This window comes from Pholcus phalangioides, unplaced genomic scaffold, assembly GCF_987345545.1.
Source record: "Pholcus phalangioides strain wild (caught in Gottingen) unplaced genomic scaffold, Ppha-v1.0 ptg000015l_1, whole genome shotgun sequence".
NCBI lineage: Eukaryota > Metazoa > Arthropoda > Arachnida > Araneae > Pholcidae > Pholcus > Pholcus phalangioides.
Window position 1 is genome coordinate 38,900,309 of NW_028301608.1, and position 22,508 is coordinate 38,922,816.

At 32.4% G+C, this 22,508-nt stretch overlaps 1 protein-coding gene across 4 annotated transcripts in view; it reads right to left on the bottom strand.

Annotated features, from left to right (window-relative positions):
- Positions 1 to 331: 331 nt before the first annotated feature.
- The window catches only part of LOC149075984 (chloride channel protein 2-like), an 80,162-nt gene continuing 57,985 nt past the window's right edge, over positions 332 to 22,508 (bottom strand). For 2 of the 4 annotated variants that reach the window (XM_089243501.1, XM_089243502.1), the window contains exons 15-26: positions 20,978 to 21,088; positions 17,427 to 17,524; positions 17,204 to 17,319; positions 16,889 to 17,025; positions 15,448 to 15,638; positions 12,376 to 12,487; positions 8,993 to 9,057; positions 8,826 to 8,876; positions 6,397 to 6,429; positions 5,971 to 6,075; positions 4,041 to 4,127; positions 332 to 678 (exon numbers count right to left, since the gene is read on the bottom strand). In XM_089243501.1, coding sequence (XP_089099627.1) covers positions 481 to 678; positions 4,041 to 4,127; positions 5,971 to 6,075; positions 6,397 to 6,429; positions 8,826 to 8,876; positions 8,993 to 9,057; positions 12,376 to 12,487; positions 15,448 to 15,638; positions 16,889 to 17,025; positions 17,204 to 17,319; positions 17,427 to 17,524; positions 20,978 to 21,088 — 1,304 coding nt within the window. In that variant the 3' untranslated portion in view covers positions 332 to 480. Of the gene's footprint in view, positions 679 to 4,040; positions 4,128 to 5,970; positions 6,076 to 6,396; positions 6,430 to 8,825; positions 8,877 to 8,992; positions 9,058 to 12,375; positions 12,488 to 12,608; positions 12,814 to 15,447; positions 15,639 to 16,888; positions 17,026 to 17,203; positions 17,320 to 17,426; positions 17,525 to 20,977; positions 21,089 to 22,508 lie in introns of those variants that run through there. The other 2 variants (XR_016194026.1, XM_089243503.1) reach the window with 2 other exon arrangements.

The following is a 22,508-nucleotide window of genomic DNA, read 5'->3' on the forward strand; positions in this document are numbered from 1 at the left end:
TCCCCTGAAACCTTCCCAAGGCAGGGCTATACTCCCTACATTCTGATCAAGTTTGATTGGGTACAACGGCATATCTGAATACATAATGTTTATAAAAACAAAAACTATATAAATGAGATTTTTTTCAATGCTTTGATTTCAAGAATATAACTGAACCATTGTACATGCAAACAGATATAAAATTTAAAAAAAATCACAGTTCATGAATAATGAGTGCAAATTCAGGCATTGAATACTGATTGCATAATAAACATGAAAATTCTACATAAGAAGAGTACTTTTTTCTTGTGCCAAGGCTGGTCACAAATCTTTGAAAACTATTTCACAATAAAGATTTTTCAGGACGAAAACTGGAAGCAAAACAAGTATCACAACATAAACACAATTAATTGTTGATTTTTACTTCCTCTCAGCTGTAGCTGAATTATCGGTATCCCGAATGAATTGCAAGAAAATGGATTGATGCTAACTTCATTGATGTCATACAGGGGATGCTTTATCACCAACTTCATTATGTCTATGCTTCTTTGAAGATTTGCTACCGACATCATTGTTATCTTCACATTCAGAGTGTGTTTCAGATGGTGGGCCAGACCTGTCATAATTGTTAAATTCACCTGTTCCATGTATGCCATGAGTGAACAGGCCACTGCTGATATTCTCTATCGCTTTGCGAAGCTGAAACAAAAATGGGATATTATAAATTCATGAATTTTGGAACAGCTACTAAATGAGTTGAATCATGAGGGAGAAAAAAAAATTAACATTCTAACATTTTCATATATTTTATAACTGCTATCATATCACTTACCAATGAAATTCTGTGTGCACATTTGACATTAAAATATGCAATTCCCAATGATTTTGACCTGCTGAACACGAATATCATCATGAAAAAGTTTTATTGGCTTTTGGTTTTATTACTTATTATTACCATTTAAAGTGGGAAAAGTGTTTCGCGAGCGATATCTTTTTGACAACAATGACAGTGCAACCGACATGAAAATATGTGATTCTGAATAGTTTTCACCCGTGAAACACGAATATCACTATGAAAAAGTTCTATCAGCCTTATTTTCAGAAACATTGCCATGCAAAATGTTAAAAAAGTGCTTTATGAGCGGTGTCTGTGGAAAATGAACTTGACATCATGAAATTCCAGTGATGAATTTCTGACATGAAAATACACAATTTTGAATTATTTTGACCTACTGAACAAGATCACCATGAAAAAGTTCTATTAACCTTTTTAACTGAGATTTTACCCTGTTAAAAATGAATGAACTATAGTGCTGCAATGTAATTGTGTTTCTATGCATTTTTGCTGTGTTTTTATGTATGTTGGTATTATTTCTCTATATATTTTATATTTACAAAAGGTTTATATATATATATATATATTTTACATATTTATTATTTTTTCTATTGTGTTTCAATGTTTTTATGTTGTACTACTATACAGGGTGCATAGCAAATAGGGCATATGGTGTTTTACTGGCAAACCACGTTCATCCTATTCATCCTAGAGGCATACTTGCTATTTAGAAAAAGTTTCCAAATACAAATACAACGCCACAAAAGGCAAAATGCCCAATGAGGTGGCTGAGAAAAAGATGCCCATAACAAATATGGATGTCATATATTTCAAAAATACAGCAACCCAATTAAAAACACAATCACAAAAATTATAAACAATATATACACATGATACAATGCCCATATAGAATATTATGGTTGTCTTATTCTAAGTATGGATAGCTTCTTGATTTACCCCAACACGCTTATCGTATTTCTTAAACGTGTCACAATTGTATTACAATTCACAACCGCCAGGGGTAAGCTATTCCATTTATTAACAACACTATTAGAGAAAAATTCCCTGTGACACCATAACCTCGAATTGTCCCTAACAAATCAATACTGGTGTCCCCCTTGTAGTACCTGTAAATCCCCCTTGTAAATACCCTGTTTAGTACTCAGATATGTCATTTATGTTTCAGGGAGTTGTATAGTTATTAAAAAATATATAAAAAATTTTCATGCAGTCTCCATGTGCCCAAAACCCAATTAGAAGGTTGTTGCCCCCTCTCTGCTGATTCCAACAAAAACATTTCTTGTTTCAATATCCACTGAGATATTTGAATTCGAAAAACAGGAAAATTGGGGGGAAATAGTGTTAAACATGGGTAAATCATTTCATCCAAACTTATATATAAGACTGTTTTTACCCCTTCCAATTTTCCTCCATTTTGAATTTGAATATCTCAGTGAATATTGTACTTAGAAACATGGATTTTTTTTGTCATTAGGAGAGACCTCTAGACCAACCGTGACCCCCACTCTGTCCTCCTAGGGGACATAAGTTGGTTCGTCTTAAGTATTAGGAGAGACCAGGCAACAACTTTCTATTTGGGTTTTGGGGGCACTGGTATAAAAAGTTTTTTTTTTATTTTAATAACTGTACAACTCCTTTCAACATGAACAATATATCTAAATACTACACATTGTTTGGAAACTTTTTCTAATTGGAAGCATGCCTCTAGGATCAATGATTCACCAGAAAAAATATCATATGCTATGGACCCAGTATATGTAGTAAATGTGCGATTACAAAGAAAACCAGAGCCAATCCAGTTATTTTATGGTCAGATTCGTGTTCAGCACACCAAATTATATAGGAATTGACTGTTTTTATTCAAGATGCAGAAAATTTTTCAAATTTTTTTGTCTAATATAATTATTAATTGCAATGAAATGTCACACGTACATGTTGCAGTTGAATAGCCAATTAACAAATTATAAAATCATCAGTAAATCAGCAATGAATTGATAAACAACTAAAAAAATTAATAAAATCTCTTCCACATTTTTTTTTCAACTATCATATAATTCTCATATTTTAAGGCCCATTTACAAATGCTGGTAACTAAATTTTAAGTTGTCAAGTACTTTAAAATGTATGCAGATGACAAGGGCCTTCTACACAGGTTTAGATGGTAAGTGCATAAGTGATTTAGTAATTTAGTGAAATAAAGACAGTTCTATTTCTTCCGGTTAAGTAGACCTATGCCCATGTGCCAGTGGGTGTGGTCTGCCACTCTGAAGGTCTTTTCGCTCTCGGGGAGGGGGGGGGGTATTTTGATCTCAAGTATGAACCTGTTTATGCTCCGTCGTCTCCTACCGTTTCGATAGAATTCCATGGAAATATAGGATGGCAAAGTGGCTAGAGGACCCAACCTTCAAGTTTGTCGAAGAATATTTCTGCCATGAATGTTTGTTGAACTATAAAAACTACCTTAACAAACAAGCTAAAAATTATTCAATGTTGAAAATCGTGGAAGCTATGAAATATTCGGTTGACGTGCTGCCAGGAGGTGAAAAAAATTGAAGATTCAAAAATATATCGGGAACTGGTGTGGAAGATTTATTATGAACTGGAAACTGGGCGGATTTGGAATATTTCCCTCACCCAAAACGAATTGGCTACCATCTATTGGTAAAAATACATAATCAAGTATTTAACATTAAGATAGCATCTGCATTAAATTAAAAAAAAATAATAAAATTTCAAATAATTTTTATGTTTAATGAATCCTTAGAATTAATTCTCCCATAATCTTTTCGGCTTACATAATTCATAATTTATCTCCTCTTTAACTTCGATTAAAATATCACATACATAATATGTCTCTGATCACAATATTCGTATAAGGTTCATCTTCTACCGGTTCATCTTCATCCACTGTTGCAGAGGCTATGAGCTTTAAAAAAACACTTCTCTGAATGACAGATGCATTAAAAATTGTTACTATTATTTTTCCACTCGTTGTGTGTCTCTCTCCATTGATTTGAGTTGAATATAGCACGCATGCACAAACTGCGCTCGCCTTCTTAAAAATGATCCAATAAGCATCTACTAAATCACTTACCGTGTGGACACTTTTTGAACAATCTGTTAACTTAAAATTTAGTTACCAACTTAATCACTTAACGCGTGTAAATGGGCCTTTAAGGAAAAAATATACATCACTCTTACTTACCTCTTTGAGAGCAACCACACCAACCAATCTACCAATAGCAGTCACATATGCATAATTTAAGCCTAGCATAGAAAATAAGGAATGCACCTGAAACAGGATCACAGAAATGATCTATTTATAATAGAAATAGATATTTAATTTCAAGGGAACAGATATTTTTATGGATGTTATGTCGAGGTGAATTCGGAAATAAAAGTCATCTGGTCTCTGCCGGGACACGAACTTAGGTCTTCTTGCATACCGGATGAGCACGCTACATCGACACTACTGAAAACAACCTTGCCTTCCTTATTTCACACACTGTCGCATGAGGCACTGAAGTAGAGGCATTAATAGCCTATTTAAATTTCAGCAAATGCCCCCCTTCAGGTGGGAAATAAGGAACAGGATTGTGTGGTGTAGATGGTAGCAAGCTTGCTTGGTTTGCAAGAGGGTCTGGGTTTGAGTCTCAGCAGAGATCAGATGACTTTTCTTTCAGAGTTCACCTCAGCTTAACATCCAAAAAATATCTGTTTCTTTGATATACTGGGCTGAGAAAAGATATTTATTTCATTTATCATATTTTTTAGTCTAATCTAACAGGCAGCACAGCAAAAAAGAAAAAAATTATGTATATTTTTTCTCATTATTGTCATAGATTGTTGTATATATCCAGATAAAATCTGATTTCGGAAAGAAGTAATGAGTGTTTGATAAATAGATTCAAATGAATACAATAGATGAAATAAGGCAATAAAATATGTTTTGAGTGTTTTGATACTCAAATCACAAGTTTCCAAATTATTGATAGCAATTTAAGGGTTGCTAATAAAAATATAGTGACAAATTTTTCCATCAATATTCATTCATCTTAACATATTATTTAAATCATTTATTTAATGAACTCAATTTCAGTTTCCTGCTCCGGTAGTAAAAAATAAATAAACAGTGTAGTGCAAATGATAAAAAAAAATCTATTCTTCTTTACCAGATTTATCAGACTCGACCCCTGATTAGGGGCAGTAACACAGTCAATTTGTGATAACTCGAACTCTGATAGCTCGAATATCTGTTTAAGTCAAAGGTTTTTACTAAATGCTATTTTTGTAATTTCTTTCATTTCCCAAAACTTCGACTTAAAGGAAGAAACCTTTGAGTTATAGAAAAGTTTTAAAACTAAAATACGGAAAAAGTTCTATTAAAAAATTATTAAATTAGAGTAACTTATCTTTTTGAATTTCCAGTAGTATAAAATGTTTTACTAATACCATAACAGCACTGTTATTTTAATAATTTTTTCTTTTTCTCACTCTGAAATCGGAATTTCCGATAAGTCAAACTAACGATAACATCAGCTGCTGCATATTCGACTTATTGAGATTTGATGTGGTTAATGCCTTGGTGAATTAAATGATGCAGAATGCTGTGATTCTTAACCAATCTTTTACTTATAAAAGTTTCATCCCCCTCTGGCTTTGTGGACCTCAGTTATTTGTAATATTACATCTATAAAAAGAGGAAAAATTCAGCATGAAACCAGGACTTTCCCAGATCCACCTAAAACAAATAAATGCTATTACACCACATATGGACATTGTAAATATTCCTCTGCAGATCTTCCTAAAAATAGAACTGTAGATCAGAAATGGAACCAGAGCATGGGAAGAGAGACTAATTGTGTAGCTTTAGGGATCATACATACTTTATAGGACAGATCAATTATTCTCATGTTATCTGATTCTTGGGAGAGATGGTCCCCTCCCACTGGGATTAAACCGGCTGTAGACCCTCTGAGTCACAGGACCAGAGCTTAGAAGTAGAACTTTTAATAAGTGCTGACATAATGTATAATACACTGACTTTACATTGACTTAGAAGATTACACACATCACTGTGTGTGTGTAATTAGTTTATATATATTCACTATAAGTTTACAGTTATTTGTTTTTACCTTGATCAGAGTTGTGCGTTCAACAAGTTGAAAAGGCGCAGGATCAACATGACACTGGCTAAAGTCAACTTTTGAATTCAACTGATCTTCTACCCATGCGATATGCTAAAAAATAAATATTATTATATTGAAAACACACAATTGACTAACATCTAAAAAATCTATGGGCAAATATACCATATACACCAAAAGTTATTCATGAGACCAGTATTTGATTGGGTTAAAAAACAAATATCTATATTCAAAAAACAGTTTTATTCAAAGTTTAAGAAGTTGACACTGTTTTAATTCACTGATACAGAATAAAATGACATGAAATCTATGAATATGCTTTTATAAAGAGCATTCATCTTTTATATGATTGATCAAAGAATTAACCAATAAAGTCCTTGACATTGAAATCAAGACAGTTGAATGTGAACATACCTCTTCTCGTGACATGTCGAATAGGAATTTGGGCTGAAAAAGAAGGGAAAATAACTAAATATACGAAAACAATTTCAAATAGTGAAACAATATTTTAAAATATAATTTCACTGATTAAAAAAGTTTATTAAAAGCTGAAATTAATTAGCTACATTAAGTATATGCTGGCTTTTTTCTTTATACATAAAAGTTTGGAGAAAATGTTAAAATTCCATAGTAGCCACAGTACTAACTTTTTCATGCTCTTCAATTCAATTGCATGTTCATGTTTTTGTACATATTGATTAGATATATATCAGATTTTTTTTTTAAATCTTCTAAATAAACAATGTACCTACATTATGTTTAATACTCTATTTAACCCTCCATTGGGTGCAACTGATCTAACACAGGCTTTACATTTTATCTTCTCTCATTTCCCAGATGGCATAGGCACTAGCGCTATTGAGTAGCTGTTTCTCGTCTAGTCAGGTTTGAGTATGTAACAGTCAGTTCACTCAGTGGCCCGCCACTCAGTCTGAACAAATATATTTTAGCAGGTGGTCGGAGAAGACCTGGGCCATGCTACTACTTTACCGCACATCAATTTCGGTCATATATCACCATACAGCAATTTCCAACCAGTGGAGTTGGATGGATTAAACTACTACTACCACTGTACTGTGCACCAACTCCAGCAGTCATATATATATAAATCACTATACAACAACTACTACCGACAGAGTTGGATTGGAAATGAAGGCACCCTCTATCGGTGGTTGCCTCAGATTCATAGGGGGAAAGAACTTATTATCAATGTTCTTTCCCCAGGATTAAAACCACGAACCTTACAAAAACTTCCATGGTAGTAGGCAAGCATCTTACCATGCTGCCACTAGGGAACTCTTTAAACTACTAGTACCAAATTTCAATTACAAAATATTTCAATAGAAATATTTTCTCTTTGCTTGTAACATGCGATAGAGTCAATATTAAAAGCAAAAAAAAAAGTCAAGAACATTAAAAAATGTTTACAGTGAAACTTCTCTTTAATGGACACTGGCAGGACAAAAAAAATCTGTAAAAGAGGGGGTGACCATTAATAAAGGGTTCGAAACGCATACTTTTATTATACATTTAGCTTTAAAAGAGGAATGACTATTAAGAGGGGTTTTACTTCCCTATAATATTTTTATTAAATGGGCATTTAAAATTGTGTAATGGGTGTAGTAACAAAACAAGAATTTGATAATTTAATTATACTCTATCGAACTATAAGAATTGAAAAAGAGCAAGAAAAATACTACTACTAACCACACACGCATGTCGTCCATTTCCTCTATGGAATTTCTAACAAATGAGTGCAAGAAAAATACTAAGTTTTGTTTAAATATTCGTAGGTAAGTGAACTTAATCTCTAAAAATAATTCTAATGGTTTATAGCAGGGATGCACAACCTCCAGCCCATTGGCCAAATGCAGTTCACTAAAGGGTTCCATCCGGCTTGCAAAAGGTGTTCGATAATAGGGAAGTATTAATACACATGATATGATATATATATATATATATATACACCTTGGTTGCCCGTACTCCTTCATGAAAATACAGGAAATCAGGACCAATATGGGGCATAAAATTATTGCCAAAAAAAAAAATTATTGATTGTAACCAAAGTTGCCGATACAGAAAAAAAAAATTGTCAAAGGTTGAAAAGATGAAAAATTGTGAATGTCGGAAAATGGTCTAGTGCAAGTTACAGTGGATCAAAATGGAATTCACAGAAGAAACGTATATGTGTGACATGTGAGATATAAATATATTTATATGACTATAATTATGCTGATTACAGTTGTAATTATTATAATATAATTTGTAAAACAGAGGTTCTTAACCTTTTCTGACTCATGGAGCCGTTTTTAGTGAATAATTCCTCTGGTGGAGCCCTGTTTAACTTGAGGAGCTCTTTTTAGTATATCATTTATATGGCGGTACCATTTAGGTCCCTTTTTTTGTTTGTTTATCAAATTTATTTATTTATTTTATTATTCTCGAGTGTCTGTGGAGCCCCTGGGAAGTGCACACGGAGCACCAGTTGAGAACTGCTGTTGCAGAATAATGATGATTAAAAATATAATCTCAATTCTTTATTTCAACAAAAAATGAAATTCAAGTGAGCTTCACTGAAAATACAGGAAAATGGGGCATTTTTAAAAATAAAAGTCAGGATGACCAAAATTACAGGAATGCTCCATAAAATACAGGTCATATGGTCACCCAATATAAACCAGTTTTTGCCCCCCCCCCCCCACCCGCAGAAATACTGCATAATTGGCCTGTGAACAGAAAAGGTTGTGCACCCCCTTGATTTATAAGGGAAAGAAATAAAGAGGGGGGGGGGGTGCTTTTTCATTTCTCTTGGAAATAATGACGGAAAAAAAAATAAAACTGACCTGGTTAGCTTTCTTCATAGTTGGGGTATTGGGTGTACTTCCATAGTCCAACTGAAACAAAACTAAATTCATAAATAAAAACAGGAAAAATAACAATGAAATTTTCAACATGTGATATATCTAATTTTCATGAAGTTTTTAAAATAATAAAAAAAGACTATACATACCCTTTCGGAATCATTATTTGAATATTTCTTAAAAACACTCTCAAATGCCTGTTTTAACCTGGCATCTAAGGGAAAGAAAATATGCCAATTTGAAAATACACATCCTTTTGCATATAAATGTGATGCATATGAAAACAAATACTCAATATTTCTACATAATACGTTAACTATTTATTATTATTAACATCGTGTATTTTGTAAGGTAGAAAAATAGATGAAATTTAAAAAATCCTGTTATGAATGTCAACACGATTAAGTGATTTTATCCCTTACCCAGCAACGTATAACGCTTGGGCCCACCTGGGTATAGCCCAGGGGAATCAAAAGAAAAGGGGTGGCCTCACAAAAATGAGAAATGGTTGAAATTTTCGAGAATTTGCTAGGTAGTCCATCAGAAAATCACTTGGCCTGGGGACCTGAAGACAGCAACATTTTTTAGCCCAGGCTCATTTTTCAGATTAATATCTGCTACTATCTTAAATTGGTCTTTCACTTCCAGAGTTTAATAGACTAGTCTCAATAGTCTATAGTGGAACTGTGATATGAAATTATTCTGTGGACCAAGAAAAAATATTGTTGCATAGGGATTATCATTATATAGAGAGTCATCATTATCCATCAAATTTATGCTGCTGTTGGCATCTTTTCTAAATTGGCACAATCACTACCACCAAAAAATGTGCTTTTGAGTGTTTATTATATGCAAAAAATTTTAATTTCAAACAAAGTTCAGTTAGATGTGTGTGTGTGTGTGTGCATGCATGTTGTCCCTGTAAAAAGGTTTATTGCAATATGCTTTAGTATATCACACAAAAAGTAGTGATGCCAAAAACTTAACTCTTTCTGTGATCAGGTGGTACCAAATACAGATATCATTAGACGTCCTTGAGAAAGAACTAAAATGTGCATTAAGTTCTAAAGTATAATGAAGGATATTTCAATACAAATATAAAAAGTATTGTTGTAGTAGTTTCAATATATCCTCAAAAATATTGTTATATAGCGATTTATTATAGTAGAGGATATCGTTGTTTCGAGAGGAGTTGGGCCTCTCCAGCTATAGAAAATTCTATAAATAAGATTTGAAAAATATCCTTGTAGAGACATTTAAATGTTATATCAAGTATTGTTGTACCAAGAATTCACAGTATTGTGATTAACTCCTTAACTGCCATGGGCATGTTTATATGTTTTTATAGCACACGAGCAAAAAAAAGGGGGTGGTACTGGGGAGCAGATCATGTAAGATTTTTTCGGCAGTAAAGTAGTTAAACTAGATACCACAGCGTTTCTTAATCCGCCGTCACAGTGGTGATCGGCTGAAGTTGGTTTTCTGTGGTTCCCAACTTTGAGGCGTAAATGCGGACCGACCTAACTGTTAAAAAAGTCTCGCCACAGAGAGCAACAGGCCTACAACAATAAAATAATTCAATCATTACTTTTCACTCATAGTTAGAAAAACTCATTTCAAATGGCAGCATTACACAAAAACAAACTTCACATCAGGTTCACTAAGCGTACATGCACATTCCGACATGTACCACTTCATTAGAAATTCAGAAGAGGAATGTGGAGGAGGTGCACGTATGGTTCAGTAGTAGCAGCGCTTCTCAATCTGTCACTTACAATGGACCTCTTTATGCAATTGACACTCATTAAAATAACTGCATGTAATGGTGATCATTCCAATATTATGACCTGTAGAATAGGTTTCAAATGCTTTCATTTCCAGACTATCCTATATGTTTTGTTTTCAATATAACAATCACCCAATATAATGTCAGTTTTTGAAAGAACAATGGGTAGTTATATCATGTGTCAACTGTATATTCCTCCCTACCATTAAGTTATTTCAAACTTTCTTTTGTCTATGATGATAAAAAAAACTTTCTGATTACTTGCAAGAATTTTTTTAAAAATATAAAAAAATTTTGAATATGAAACCCCCTAGAAAGGAGTTACAGACCACAGCTTGAAAACCAGTGAGATACTGTTTTTTGAGCATTTTGATACATAACTTGAACAACATTGAACTCCACAAAAATATAATTGACTGCACATGATCAAATACAATAGACTCTGGACAATCCAGCCTACTATGGTGGAAGGGCGGCTGTATAACAGAAAAACCACATAGGCCAGAGTATGATAAAAGCTCACTTCCTACCTGCACCCACACTGTAAAAAACCCACCCTCTTTATACCGAAACCTGCTCCTAATCATATTTTCCGACCTCTAAGTACACAAGCGAGTACTTAATAAATGTTTATTATGTACTGAACCGTACATTTTAAAAATTAATTAGAATTAATGGTCGGAGAATAAAAATATTGGACATTTTAGGTTTTTTAGGATAAATTTTTTTATGCCTATCTCAATTGTGTGTGTGCAGGAAACACAAAACCATATACACTGTACAGTTCAGTATGAACACATATCATAAGCTTTTATAATAAGCACAACATTAATGTAAAACATAAGTTTAATTCTTAAAATATAATTATTTAAACTTATTCGCTCTTTTTCAACACTCTTGATTGATAAATGCTAACACAAATGTCAAATTTTAGGCCAAAAAAGTAAAAACGTAGTGTTTAGTTTTTAAAAGTCTTTGATGTAGATAATTGATGGCTTCTCTGTTTTAGTCCACTTCTGCACAACACAATGTCCCCTCCACTTACATTCTAATCTGCGCAAAAACCGATCTGGTTTAGAGGTGTGGCTATCACAGTGCTGGAGATTTTAAGTCAATTTTGCATAGCCACACTCCGAAACCAGTTTTTGTGCTGATCGGAATTATATATGGACAATTATTATGTATTAATTTTTAACTAAGCATGATAGTACCGAAACGAATAGTCACAAGTCATATAGTCGAGAGTCTACTGTATTCATTTTTCTGATCTTTGATCAATTCAATTTTTATCTTGGAGCCATTTTTCTAGTTCCTTTACTTCACATCTTTTTAGATAAATGGGTTTTATTCTTAGTTTTTATTAAAACTTTAATTTTATCAAATTATGGACAAAAGAAATGAGCAACTTTTAGTTCAAATATGCTGAGAAATAATTAAACAGTAATGAGAAATAGTTAAAAGTAGTCATCTTAAATACATATAAAAAAATACAAATTAAATTTATATTTCAAAAGATGAGAATTTGCAAGAAATTTTTCAAACAACATTAAGGCATTTACCATACTGAATAATAAGAAATAGTTCTATTTCAACATGTGAACCGTTACTTTTACTTAAAGAATGTTGTGCATGATAATCAGAACTACTAATATTATTTTGAAAAGCAGGAATAATTGAAGCTAAACCAATCAAATAAGATTATGAAACATGCCAGACAGCAAATTCGTGTTTTAAGTATAGACTTACCTAATGAGGTGATGGTATTATATGGGGAATTTATAGGAGAATACCGATGGGATTTTCTAGGACTCTTTGGGGTGATGATTGGGGAAGGCGGAGGAGAACATCTAGGGGATGGCTAAGGGAGGAAAAAGAAAATGTCACATTAGTACGGCTAGAAATTTTGGTTAAGGTTCTGTGTAGGGTAGAGTTCATTATTACATGCAAAAATATATAAAAAACATGAAGTAATAAAAAGAAATCCTTGCCTCTTTGGTTTAGAATGATCCAACATGTTAATGTTAACCACCTATATTAGGAACACGTTCTAACAAAAAGTTGCGAGACATTTTAATGTTACAAAAATTCACACATTTCAGAAATATCTGAAAAACTATGATCTAAGTCATAAAGTGAACACACTGAAACATTACCTATGGTTTCTCCAGAGAGGCGAGGACTGTTCTGAAATATAGCATTAATTTAATCTTCTGGGAGAGAAACACAACACATTATTTTTTTTAATCTAAAAATGCAGTCGTAATTACATAAACCCAAATAAACCAACTAAAACAAAACTTTGATACACTATTGACTGGAGTACAAAAATAATACATTTAAAACACTTAATTCTCTACATTCTCTAGCTGTTATAAATTAAAACAAAAAACAATGGCTAGCATCGAAATTTGTGCACACTACTTATTGTTAGTCAAAAGTAAATTTTAGTTTAAAAAATAATCATTTTAATCTTTTCTAGCCTGAATAGAATTTCAGCAAAAAAAACCAATTTTTCTTCTCCAGTTTACAAAGACTTTATGAAAAAAGTTTTACAAAATTAGCCATAACTTTTTTTTTTTTAAATAGATTATTATTTTTAGTCACCAACTATTTGTAGTCTATTAGACAGTTTCACAATAAACTGTACATAACAAATTAATTCTTTGATATCTCCAATAATGCCTTGTTTTTGTTCTCTTTTTATTAACATACGTTAAAGTATGCTAAATTACAGTGAAACCTTGCTAAAACGATACTCGATATAATGATAAATACCACTCTATACAACAATATTTTTTCAAATCTTATTTGGAACTACCTATAGTGCAATGTTAAACTCTTCTCGATACAAATACAAATACAAATACAACGGCACAACAGGCAAATTGCCCAACGAGGTGGCTGACTTAAGAACATCATGGATTCCCGAGCCATTTTTTGGAGGCCCTACCTACTACTGCTACACCACACATGCACCCCCCCCCCCCTTTATCATAAGAAGTGATATTCTTATGATAAATCCCTCTATATTTTAAGGAGATTTTTGAAAAACTGCTGTAACAATATTTTTTATAATTTGCTCAAATTCGTTCTGAATTTTAATTAACTTTGTGTCATTTTTAATTTTTTTTGTTCTTCTAAAGGCGTCTAATAACATCGGCAAATTCACTACACAGGATCACTGAAAGCACTAAAGTTATTGCTATTGCTACTTTCTGCATAAGACACAAAAGTGCAATGCACGCAACTGAATTTTATTAATCGACTAATTAATTACAATTCTTCTCTGCGAATGCATAAAATGAATGCATAAAAGCGCATTTCTCTGATGATACCATCCATGCCGATTTAGAAAAGATGACAACTATAGCATAAATTTGATGATACATGATGATAATGCTGCATCTCAATATAATGATAATCCCTTTATAACAATATTTCTTCTTGGTCGGCTGAGTATCATTGTATCGAGGTTTCACTGTATTTCTATACAAATACATACAAATACAAATGCAATGCCACAACAGGCAAAATGCCCAATGAGGTGGCTGAGAAAAAGATGCCCATAAGTCATATATCACATATCAACAGTTAAAAATTTGAAAAATATATATCAATAATGTACGATATATTTTTTGAGTTTCCATATACAGACATAAAATTATGTGTAATAGTTTTTTGGAAAATATTCTCTTGAAAAGCTACAATAAAAAACAACTTCATCTCAAAGATTTTACTCTTGTCAATGAAGATCTAAAAATATTTGTAAAATGCTACACATGAAGGAATGTTTAAAAAAAACCAATTAATAGTAAATTCAATACATTAGTGAAAAAAAATTCATATATTTTTTATTTTTTTGCATGCAAAAGTAACTGTGCAAAAAATAGTTTGTAATGAAGAATATTCTCTAATTAAAAGTTCCCACTATAAAGTGATTATGCTAAAAAAATTTTTGTTTAAATGTTTCTTCTGGCAATGAAAACCGAATTATATTTCATAATATCATATGGCTTTTTTGGAAATATGTGAGGATCACGTTATCAAAAAACATGAGTATATATGTATATAAACACAAAATTTGCAATTTGCTTCCCTTATTCAAAAGAAAAAAGAATATTCTCAATTATTCTCTAAATTTTCCATTCCAGAGAAAATTCTCTTTTTCCTTTTGCATCTCTAGTTCTTAATTACGCACATTGCCAAAAAATCATATTGTCCAACTGCAGAAAAGTTTATTAAATAAGCCTTAAGAGTTCATAATTAATAACTTCTTAATAATTTCTTTTCCCTTAGATAATTTTCATCACTCGATTTCTCATATATTTTCTTCGTTACTTTTTTATTACTTTTTTTTAACTTCATGTACTTACACCTTTTTGATAGAATTCATGATTTCAGCTTTATAACAGCCAAGTAGTATATTTATACCCATCTATGAAATTTTGGATGAAAATGCACAAGAAAAAAGTTATTCCTTATAAAAAACAACTTATTCTCCAACTATGCAAAAACTGTGCCTCTTAATATTCTAATTTCTAATACTAATCAGCACAGAAAGATTTTTGTTATAAGCTTTGAATTTTCAGCACATTTAATCTCACAATCTCTATAAGATTAAACTTATAAATTTGCATAACTGACAATATTTTTGGGTGTGGATTCAGTTTTTACTTTACCGGGAACAAAGAAATTACTCTACTAAGCAAACCAGGAAAAATAAACTGTTGAATGAACAAAATCTTCAAATGAAAATGAGCAATTGTGACATAGATATTACAGTATTTCATATTTATTATTTTTCAAATAGATGCTCACCCTTCCACTGTTTAATACTGGAACAACTTCAAATCGGGATATTCTTTTTTCTGCTTTAGGGCTCTTTGGTGATTCATTTAAAAGCTGTGAACGTTTTGCTGCTTCTTGTAGTCGTCGTTCTTGACCCAATTGGTAATCTAATAGGCGTAACAATTCCAGACGTTGAATTGAACCTAACAGAATCATTGAATCTGAAACATAGTCATGAAAATTTACTCTACATGGATATTGAATAAACAAAACATTTATATGCTTTAAATGTTTATGCAATTATTACTATGCATGATTAATTATGCAAAATTTCCTTAGTGATAAGAAATTGGCATCAAGAGAAGATTGTGAAAATCGATTACTTGAGTTTTTCGCCAATATGGACCAAGACTTCTATGAGAGAGGCATTATGAAGTTACCTTTAAAATGGCAACAAATCATAGAACAAAACGGTGCATATTTGACCAAAATTGGTAATCCGAAATATGTTAAATAAAGTCTTGAAGTTCACGTAAAAATAATGGATTTCTTTTTCCCTAATCTAATACATACACAGGTGATAATCTACTGATTTAATGCTTTCTAGTTTGAAAGACAGGTAGCAGCCTTTCTCAAATGTTGCCAACTTTGAGGTGCAATTGCGAGCTGATCTCTCCCTATAAAAAGTCTCACCACAGAGAGCAATAGGTTCCTTAATGATACAATTATTCGATCATTAAACTTCATCACGGTTAAAAAAATTTATGGCAAATGGCAACACTGCACATAACAAGCATTACGGAGAAACAAACTTTAAAATAGGTTTACAAGAAGTACGTGTACATTCCAACATGTACCAATTCATTAGAAGTTCATCAGAAGTATGTGAGAGGTGCATGTGTGATTTAGTAGTAGTAGCACTTCTCAAATGCATAATAAGTACACGTTCCCAAAAGTTGTCTTTAGGTTAGGAGCACTAGCTGTTCTCAACTGGTGCTTCGTGGGGTTCTGTGCATTAATTTCCCAGTGGGCTTAGTGACTGCCTGAGGAAAATGAAAATAACTCAGTAAATTTGATAGATTAATAAATATAAATAGAAAAAAAGACCTATAGATATATTTGCCAGAGAAATTATATACTAAAACGGCTTCACAAATTAAAAAAAAGGTTGAGAACCAATGAGTTACACATCACTTTCCACCATGCACCATTTCATAAGTTCTTTAGAGGATATTGGATTTTTATGAGGTTTAAGAGGTGTTTGTGTGATCTAGTAGTAGTATATTAACTTCATTGCACTGGTGGCAAAAATTGCAAATATTTGTTTAACAAAGACATCAATGATTGTGTTACTTAGTAACTAACCAAATACATCCTGCGATTTGCATCTCTAATGAAATTTCCAATGGTTATGTCAACAATGAAAAAAACATTTATAAATAATGAAGTATGGAAAAAAAAAAGACTTTACCTAAGGAATCTACAAGAGGGAAAAACTGCAGCCGCCCTTTCAATTTCAGGATGCTACGCAAATCTTTGTATGTACAGCCTCTCCATATACAAACAACATCACGCACCATGATATCCTCAACATAGATATTATGTGCTCTGAAAAAAAAATGTACTTCAAATTTCATGTATTCTTACTTACATTTTTCTTTATTTCACCAACCAAGACATTTAATTTGAAAAATAAATTAACTAGCAAGAGACAAAATGTAAGCACAATGGGAATCTCCAATATGTTTCATACTCTATTCAAAATCTACATAAATCATGTACTTACTCAGATGAAGTGGACACAATAGGTGGCAAGTATGGCAACTTTTTTATTTGTATAATACTGTCATATATGGATGGCTGGAGGGCTTGAGACACACCATTCGCAATTAATACTGCAAGCTTTATAAATACGAAAGAAAGCAAAAGAAAGAGTGAAATATTTTGCTTTGACTTTTCAGAATTATTTACTGTCTGAGAAATAGTTGAATGTACATGACTATGCTTACTATGACAGGCAGAATATGAGACATCTGACCAGTAAGCTCGAAAACAATGACTGAAGTAGATATGGTATGAGTCACACTCCCAGATAATGCTGCTGCACCTGCGAGAAGAAGAAAGATGATCATGGTAAATTTTCTGAATCAAAATATTTAATAAATGCAATTTGGTGAAAAAAAATCCTATTAACCGTAGATAAAGATCATTCACATGAATTATAATAAATACAAATACAAATACAATGCCACAACAGGCAAATTGCCCAACGAGGTGGCTGACTTAAGAACATCACGGATCCCCGAGCCCCTACCTACTACTGCTACACCACACATGCACCCCCCCCTCCCCCGCGGAACCCCCCAACGAATCGGTACATGCGGGAATGTGCGTGTACGTGTAGTGCCACTACACGTACACTACACTTCGAACACCACCACTGTGGGGTTCGAACCCGGATCCTCGCATCACGAGTCCGGCACTATAGGAGTCCGGAATTCTAACATATGCACTGCTGTCACTGATGCATATAGTAGGTAATGGATGTGACCAAATTAAAACATGAATGTCTCTTTACTATCATTGCTCAGATGCTTATAAATAATACTACTCAGAATAGCCTGATTCATAAGTTTAGTCACAGTAAGTAAATTGCAACAAAACCAAAAACTAAATGAGGCAGCAAAAAAAGATATTTATTCTCTCGCACATGCACACACACATATAAACTGAGAAGAAAAAAAAACTACAGTAGATCCCCCTTGAAACATTTTTCCGTTTGGCACCACTTAATTTACTATACTCATCGAGAATTTCCATTTAAAGCGTTTTCCTCTTACAATATTTTTTAATGAAAAATTTTCATTTTTGAAAAATGTTATAAGTGGGATTTCAATGTAGATAAATTTACCTTTCTTTGTTCTATTATTTTGAACTGTTTTTACTGAAATATGCATTTAGAATTAACTGCTTAGGTATATACAAAGTTGATTATATTACGAAATTTTGCACTTTTTTGAATGTAATAGTTTCTGCAACTGGAGTGTATTCGTTGCACTATAAAAATGTCTAATAACACTTAAAACAGAGAAAATGATTAAGACCTGTTAGTCCAGTTTTAGAAGATTCCAAGAAAGGAGAGAGAAAGAAAGAGAAAGGATTTTTTTCAAGGGAAATAATAGCCAATCAAAACCAGTGCTCCACCTGTTCAACCAATACACCTACAGATAAAATTATGTGTTTTTCCACCTCCATCCTATATAGATTATAAAGAAGATAAGATACACTATGTAGTCTTCTTATCTATATGGGAAGGTACTGACATGCCCCGTATAAACACCTATTACATTTAATAGGGTAAAAAGATTTAAAAAATGCTGCTCTTTCCAGTCCAATTTTATGTATGATTCTTAAAGAAAGGGAAACATGCTCACTGAGAATTTTGTTGTCGTTATAGCGAATGTGTTCAGATTCAGTCATAAATAACTCACTGTGAGCGAATATTTTTTGTATCGTTAACATCAGATCTTTGACAATCACTTTCGAATTACTCATAATAGCGAGGCTATCGTGAAAAGTTGTACTCATTATAGCAGACTTTTAATGTATATACAGAGTGAAGTATAGTCATTTTTCCAAGTTTATACACAAACGTCATTTTATGGAAATTAATGGCTATGTGTGATTGGATGACCAAGATTACATTCCAGGCTAATGATATGAAAGTGGAATTACCAATTTCTTCTTTAAATCAAAATGTTGAAGTCATCAAAAAACCAAGACAAAGGTTTGTAAACTGTGGGAAGTGAAAATGAGAGACAAGGATGTTAACGAAATTTTGAATCAATGATCCATATGAAGAATTTTACCCTCTGCTGGCCAGTAATATAGATTCTGAGGAAAAATCACAATGTGGAAGACCCCGTACAACAATTACACCTACAGTGAAGTGGATTGTAAGAATGACATTTGGTCAAAAAAGGCCTCTGCATCAGATAAAAAATAGCCTTGATCACAAAATTATGTATCAACAATTTGTCCTGAAACCAAAGCTGTCGTCCACATAGTTTTGAATAAAATTGATATCCACCCTACCAAAAACCAACGTTTAAAAACAAAAAATTTAACTAACTTGTAAGTTTATGCATTTATAAGAAACAAATGGTTAGGAAAGTCTGGAATGCTTTATAGAGCATTTTACTTAAGTGGACAGACCTTTTTGTTTTTTCAGCTGAAGGAAGCCATAAAGACATCATAGTGTTTTTTGCATCCAAAAAGTATACTCCAATTTCACCCATGATAAAGAATGCATTTAAAGTGATCTGATACTAAGGTAACTATAAATATGTAAAGTATTTTTACGTGTGATCTAGAAACTTAGAAACATGTTTTTTTAGATCTTTGCCTAAACTTCTGAAATACTCATTTATGAGTGGTTTGGAACACCCTGTATATTTTTATTTACATTTTTGAAATTTAGTACCATGTATATAGGGTATAGAGCATTTTGTATAAGCACCATGTATAGAGCATTTTACTTAAGTGGACAGACCTTTTTGTTTTTTCAGCTGAAGGAAGCCATAAAGACATCATAGTGTTTTTTGCATCCAAAAAGTATACTCCAATTTCACCCATGATAAAGAATGCATAGGTAACAGCATGCAGGGCATTTCACTGGCAAACCGGGATTTTAAAGGCATACTTTTCCAATTAGAAAAAGTATCCAAATAACATGTAGAGCTCAGATACGCCATTCATGTTGAAAAATTCATATGGTTATTGAAATAAAAAATCAACTTTTATATGGACACAGGTAAACCATTTTACCTACATTTAATACTGCTTCTCTGAACTTTCCTCCATTTTTCAAATTTGAATATCTCGATAAACATTGCACTTAGGAATATGAATTTTTTTTGGGCATCAGGAGAGACAGGGCAACAACTTTCTAATTGGATTTTTGGGCCAGGGTATCCATATAAAAAGTTATTTTTTTTATTTTGGTAACTGTACAACCCCTTTCAACATGAATGGCATATCCGAGTTCTACATGTTATTTGGGCACCTTTTTTCTAATTGCAAGTATGCTTTTAGAACCAATGGTTCAGCTGTAAAATGCCATGAGTGACTGTATGCAGCCTTGTTGTGTATAATAATTCTCAAGGGATTTTTTTTGCTGCATCATCTAGTTTTGTTTGCCACAATTTTATTACTATGCTTAAACTTATGAAACAGACTGTATGGACCTATGCTCAAGTTTTTTTTTCTTTCCTTCTTTGAAACAGTTTAAATTTTAGAAATTCTATTTGACATTACTTGAGCCTACAAAAACCTGATTTTAAAATAATTCCAAAAATAATAAATTTATAATTCAAATTTACTTCAATTATGACACTATAAATTTTACAATTTGAATGTATAAAAAAATTGATAAATTATTTATATTTAATACTTATGTTTCACAAATATTTTTTCAGAATGCACAGTTAAATTAAAAATTATATGCTAACTATTTATTTATAACTTGTATTGTCAAAAACATTGGAGAAAAACTTCCTACCTACAACAGCATAACCTCCAGGAATAATTCTATTGACGCTTCCACCTAACGTGATTCCTTCCGGGAACCAGGAGGCCATACACTCACCCACTAATCTACCAAAAGCTGCTCCTGAAATCGAAACATTGAATATCCATCAAGATACAAATTAAAAGATTCAAAGACCATATGTTAATGCTTCAACAAATTCTAACTGGCATGAAAATATATTTCTTATCCTGTCTTTAAAAAAAAGGCTTTGTACAGTAATACCTCTACCAGATAATTTGTTGCGAAATCACATTCATTAGCCAAAACAGGATTTTCCATGGCTTTGTATAGAAAATTGTTTAATTTATTCCAACTATGGAATGAAATTTGAAGATTTTGAAGTTTTGAAGTTTTATAAAACACTAAGAACCACTATAAAAAAAAACAAACTGACAGAAAGCTGGAATGAACAGCTTCACAGCTGGAGGGGTGACCCACTATGTTATATGTGGTCAGTTCATTTCTCTGTCTCATGCATACAGATGTAGAAGGTAAGCTCCATAACACTAATATAACCGTGTTGTATTATGTTAGTTTGCGCATCAATATCTACAAAGACGTTCGTTAGCCTAATTCATATTCATTAACTGAGGCTGAAAAACCTCTGAAAAAAATCTTTGTTAACCAAAAAGTTCTTAAACGTAGGTATTCATTAAATGAGGTATCAATGTAATGATATTACTCTCTGGTTCCGACACCCTTCCATAGTGTTAATATAGTCCATCTTTAATCATATATATAAATCCTGTACAATATTTTTATCTCCAGTACTTTGAGTATCCTTATAAGGGGTGTCCTGTAAGTCCTAATTCAGCCTTTATTTCATCAACAGTTCACCGTAAAGGAATGGATCTAATTTAAGAAATACTCAAAATGTGGCCAGAAACCATTCTTTCCAGTTTCTCACAAGGGAAAATACAGTGTCATAAAATTAAAAAAACTAAATTTTTATGTCTCTGTCCTATAATTTCCAATTAGAAAGCTATTGCCCTGTTTCTCCTGAGGCCAACATAATATGTTAGTTTATATGCTGTTCCTTTCCCAACTTTTCTCTGATTTTTAAATTCAAATATTGCAGGAAATATTGCACTTAGAAACATTGAATTATTGTTGTTGGCCTAGAAGAGACAGGGCAACAACTTTCTAACTGGAAGTTAGAGGATGGGGAAATGCATGAAAATGTATAATATTTTATTTTATGATGTACCGTATTTTCACTCTTGCAACTGGTACAGAGTGATTTCTGAACACATTTTAAGCATTTTGAAATTAGAACCATACCTTCACAACGAACGGTTGATAAAATAAAGGCAGCAATAGAACACAGGACACCCTGTGTATGAGTTTCAATAATGTATAACTATACAGAAATATTTCATCCACTATTTCAACAGCCTCATTCACATAAATGGTTTTTTCTTGTTTGAATTATACTAGAATGGCCGAACATCATATGCAAATGAAACAAATTAGCCTTACCCTGTATTAAATTTATTTCCAT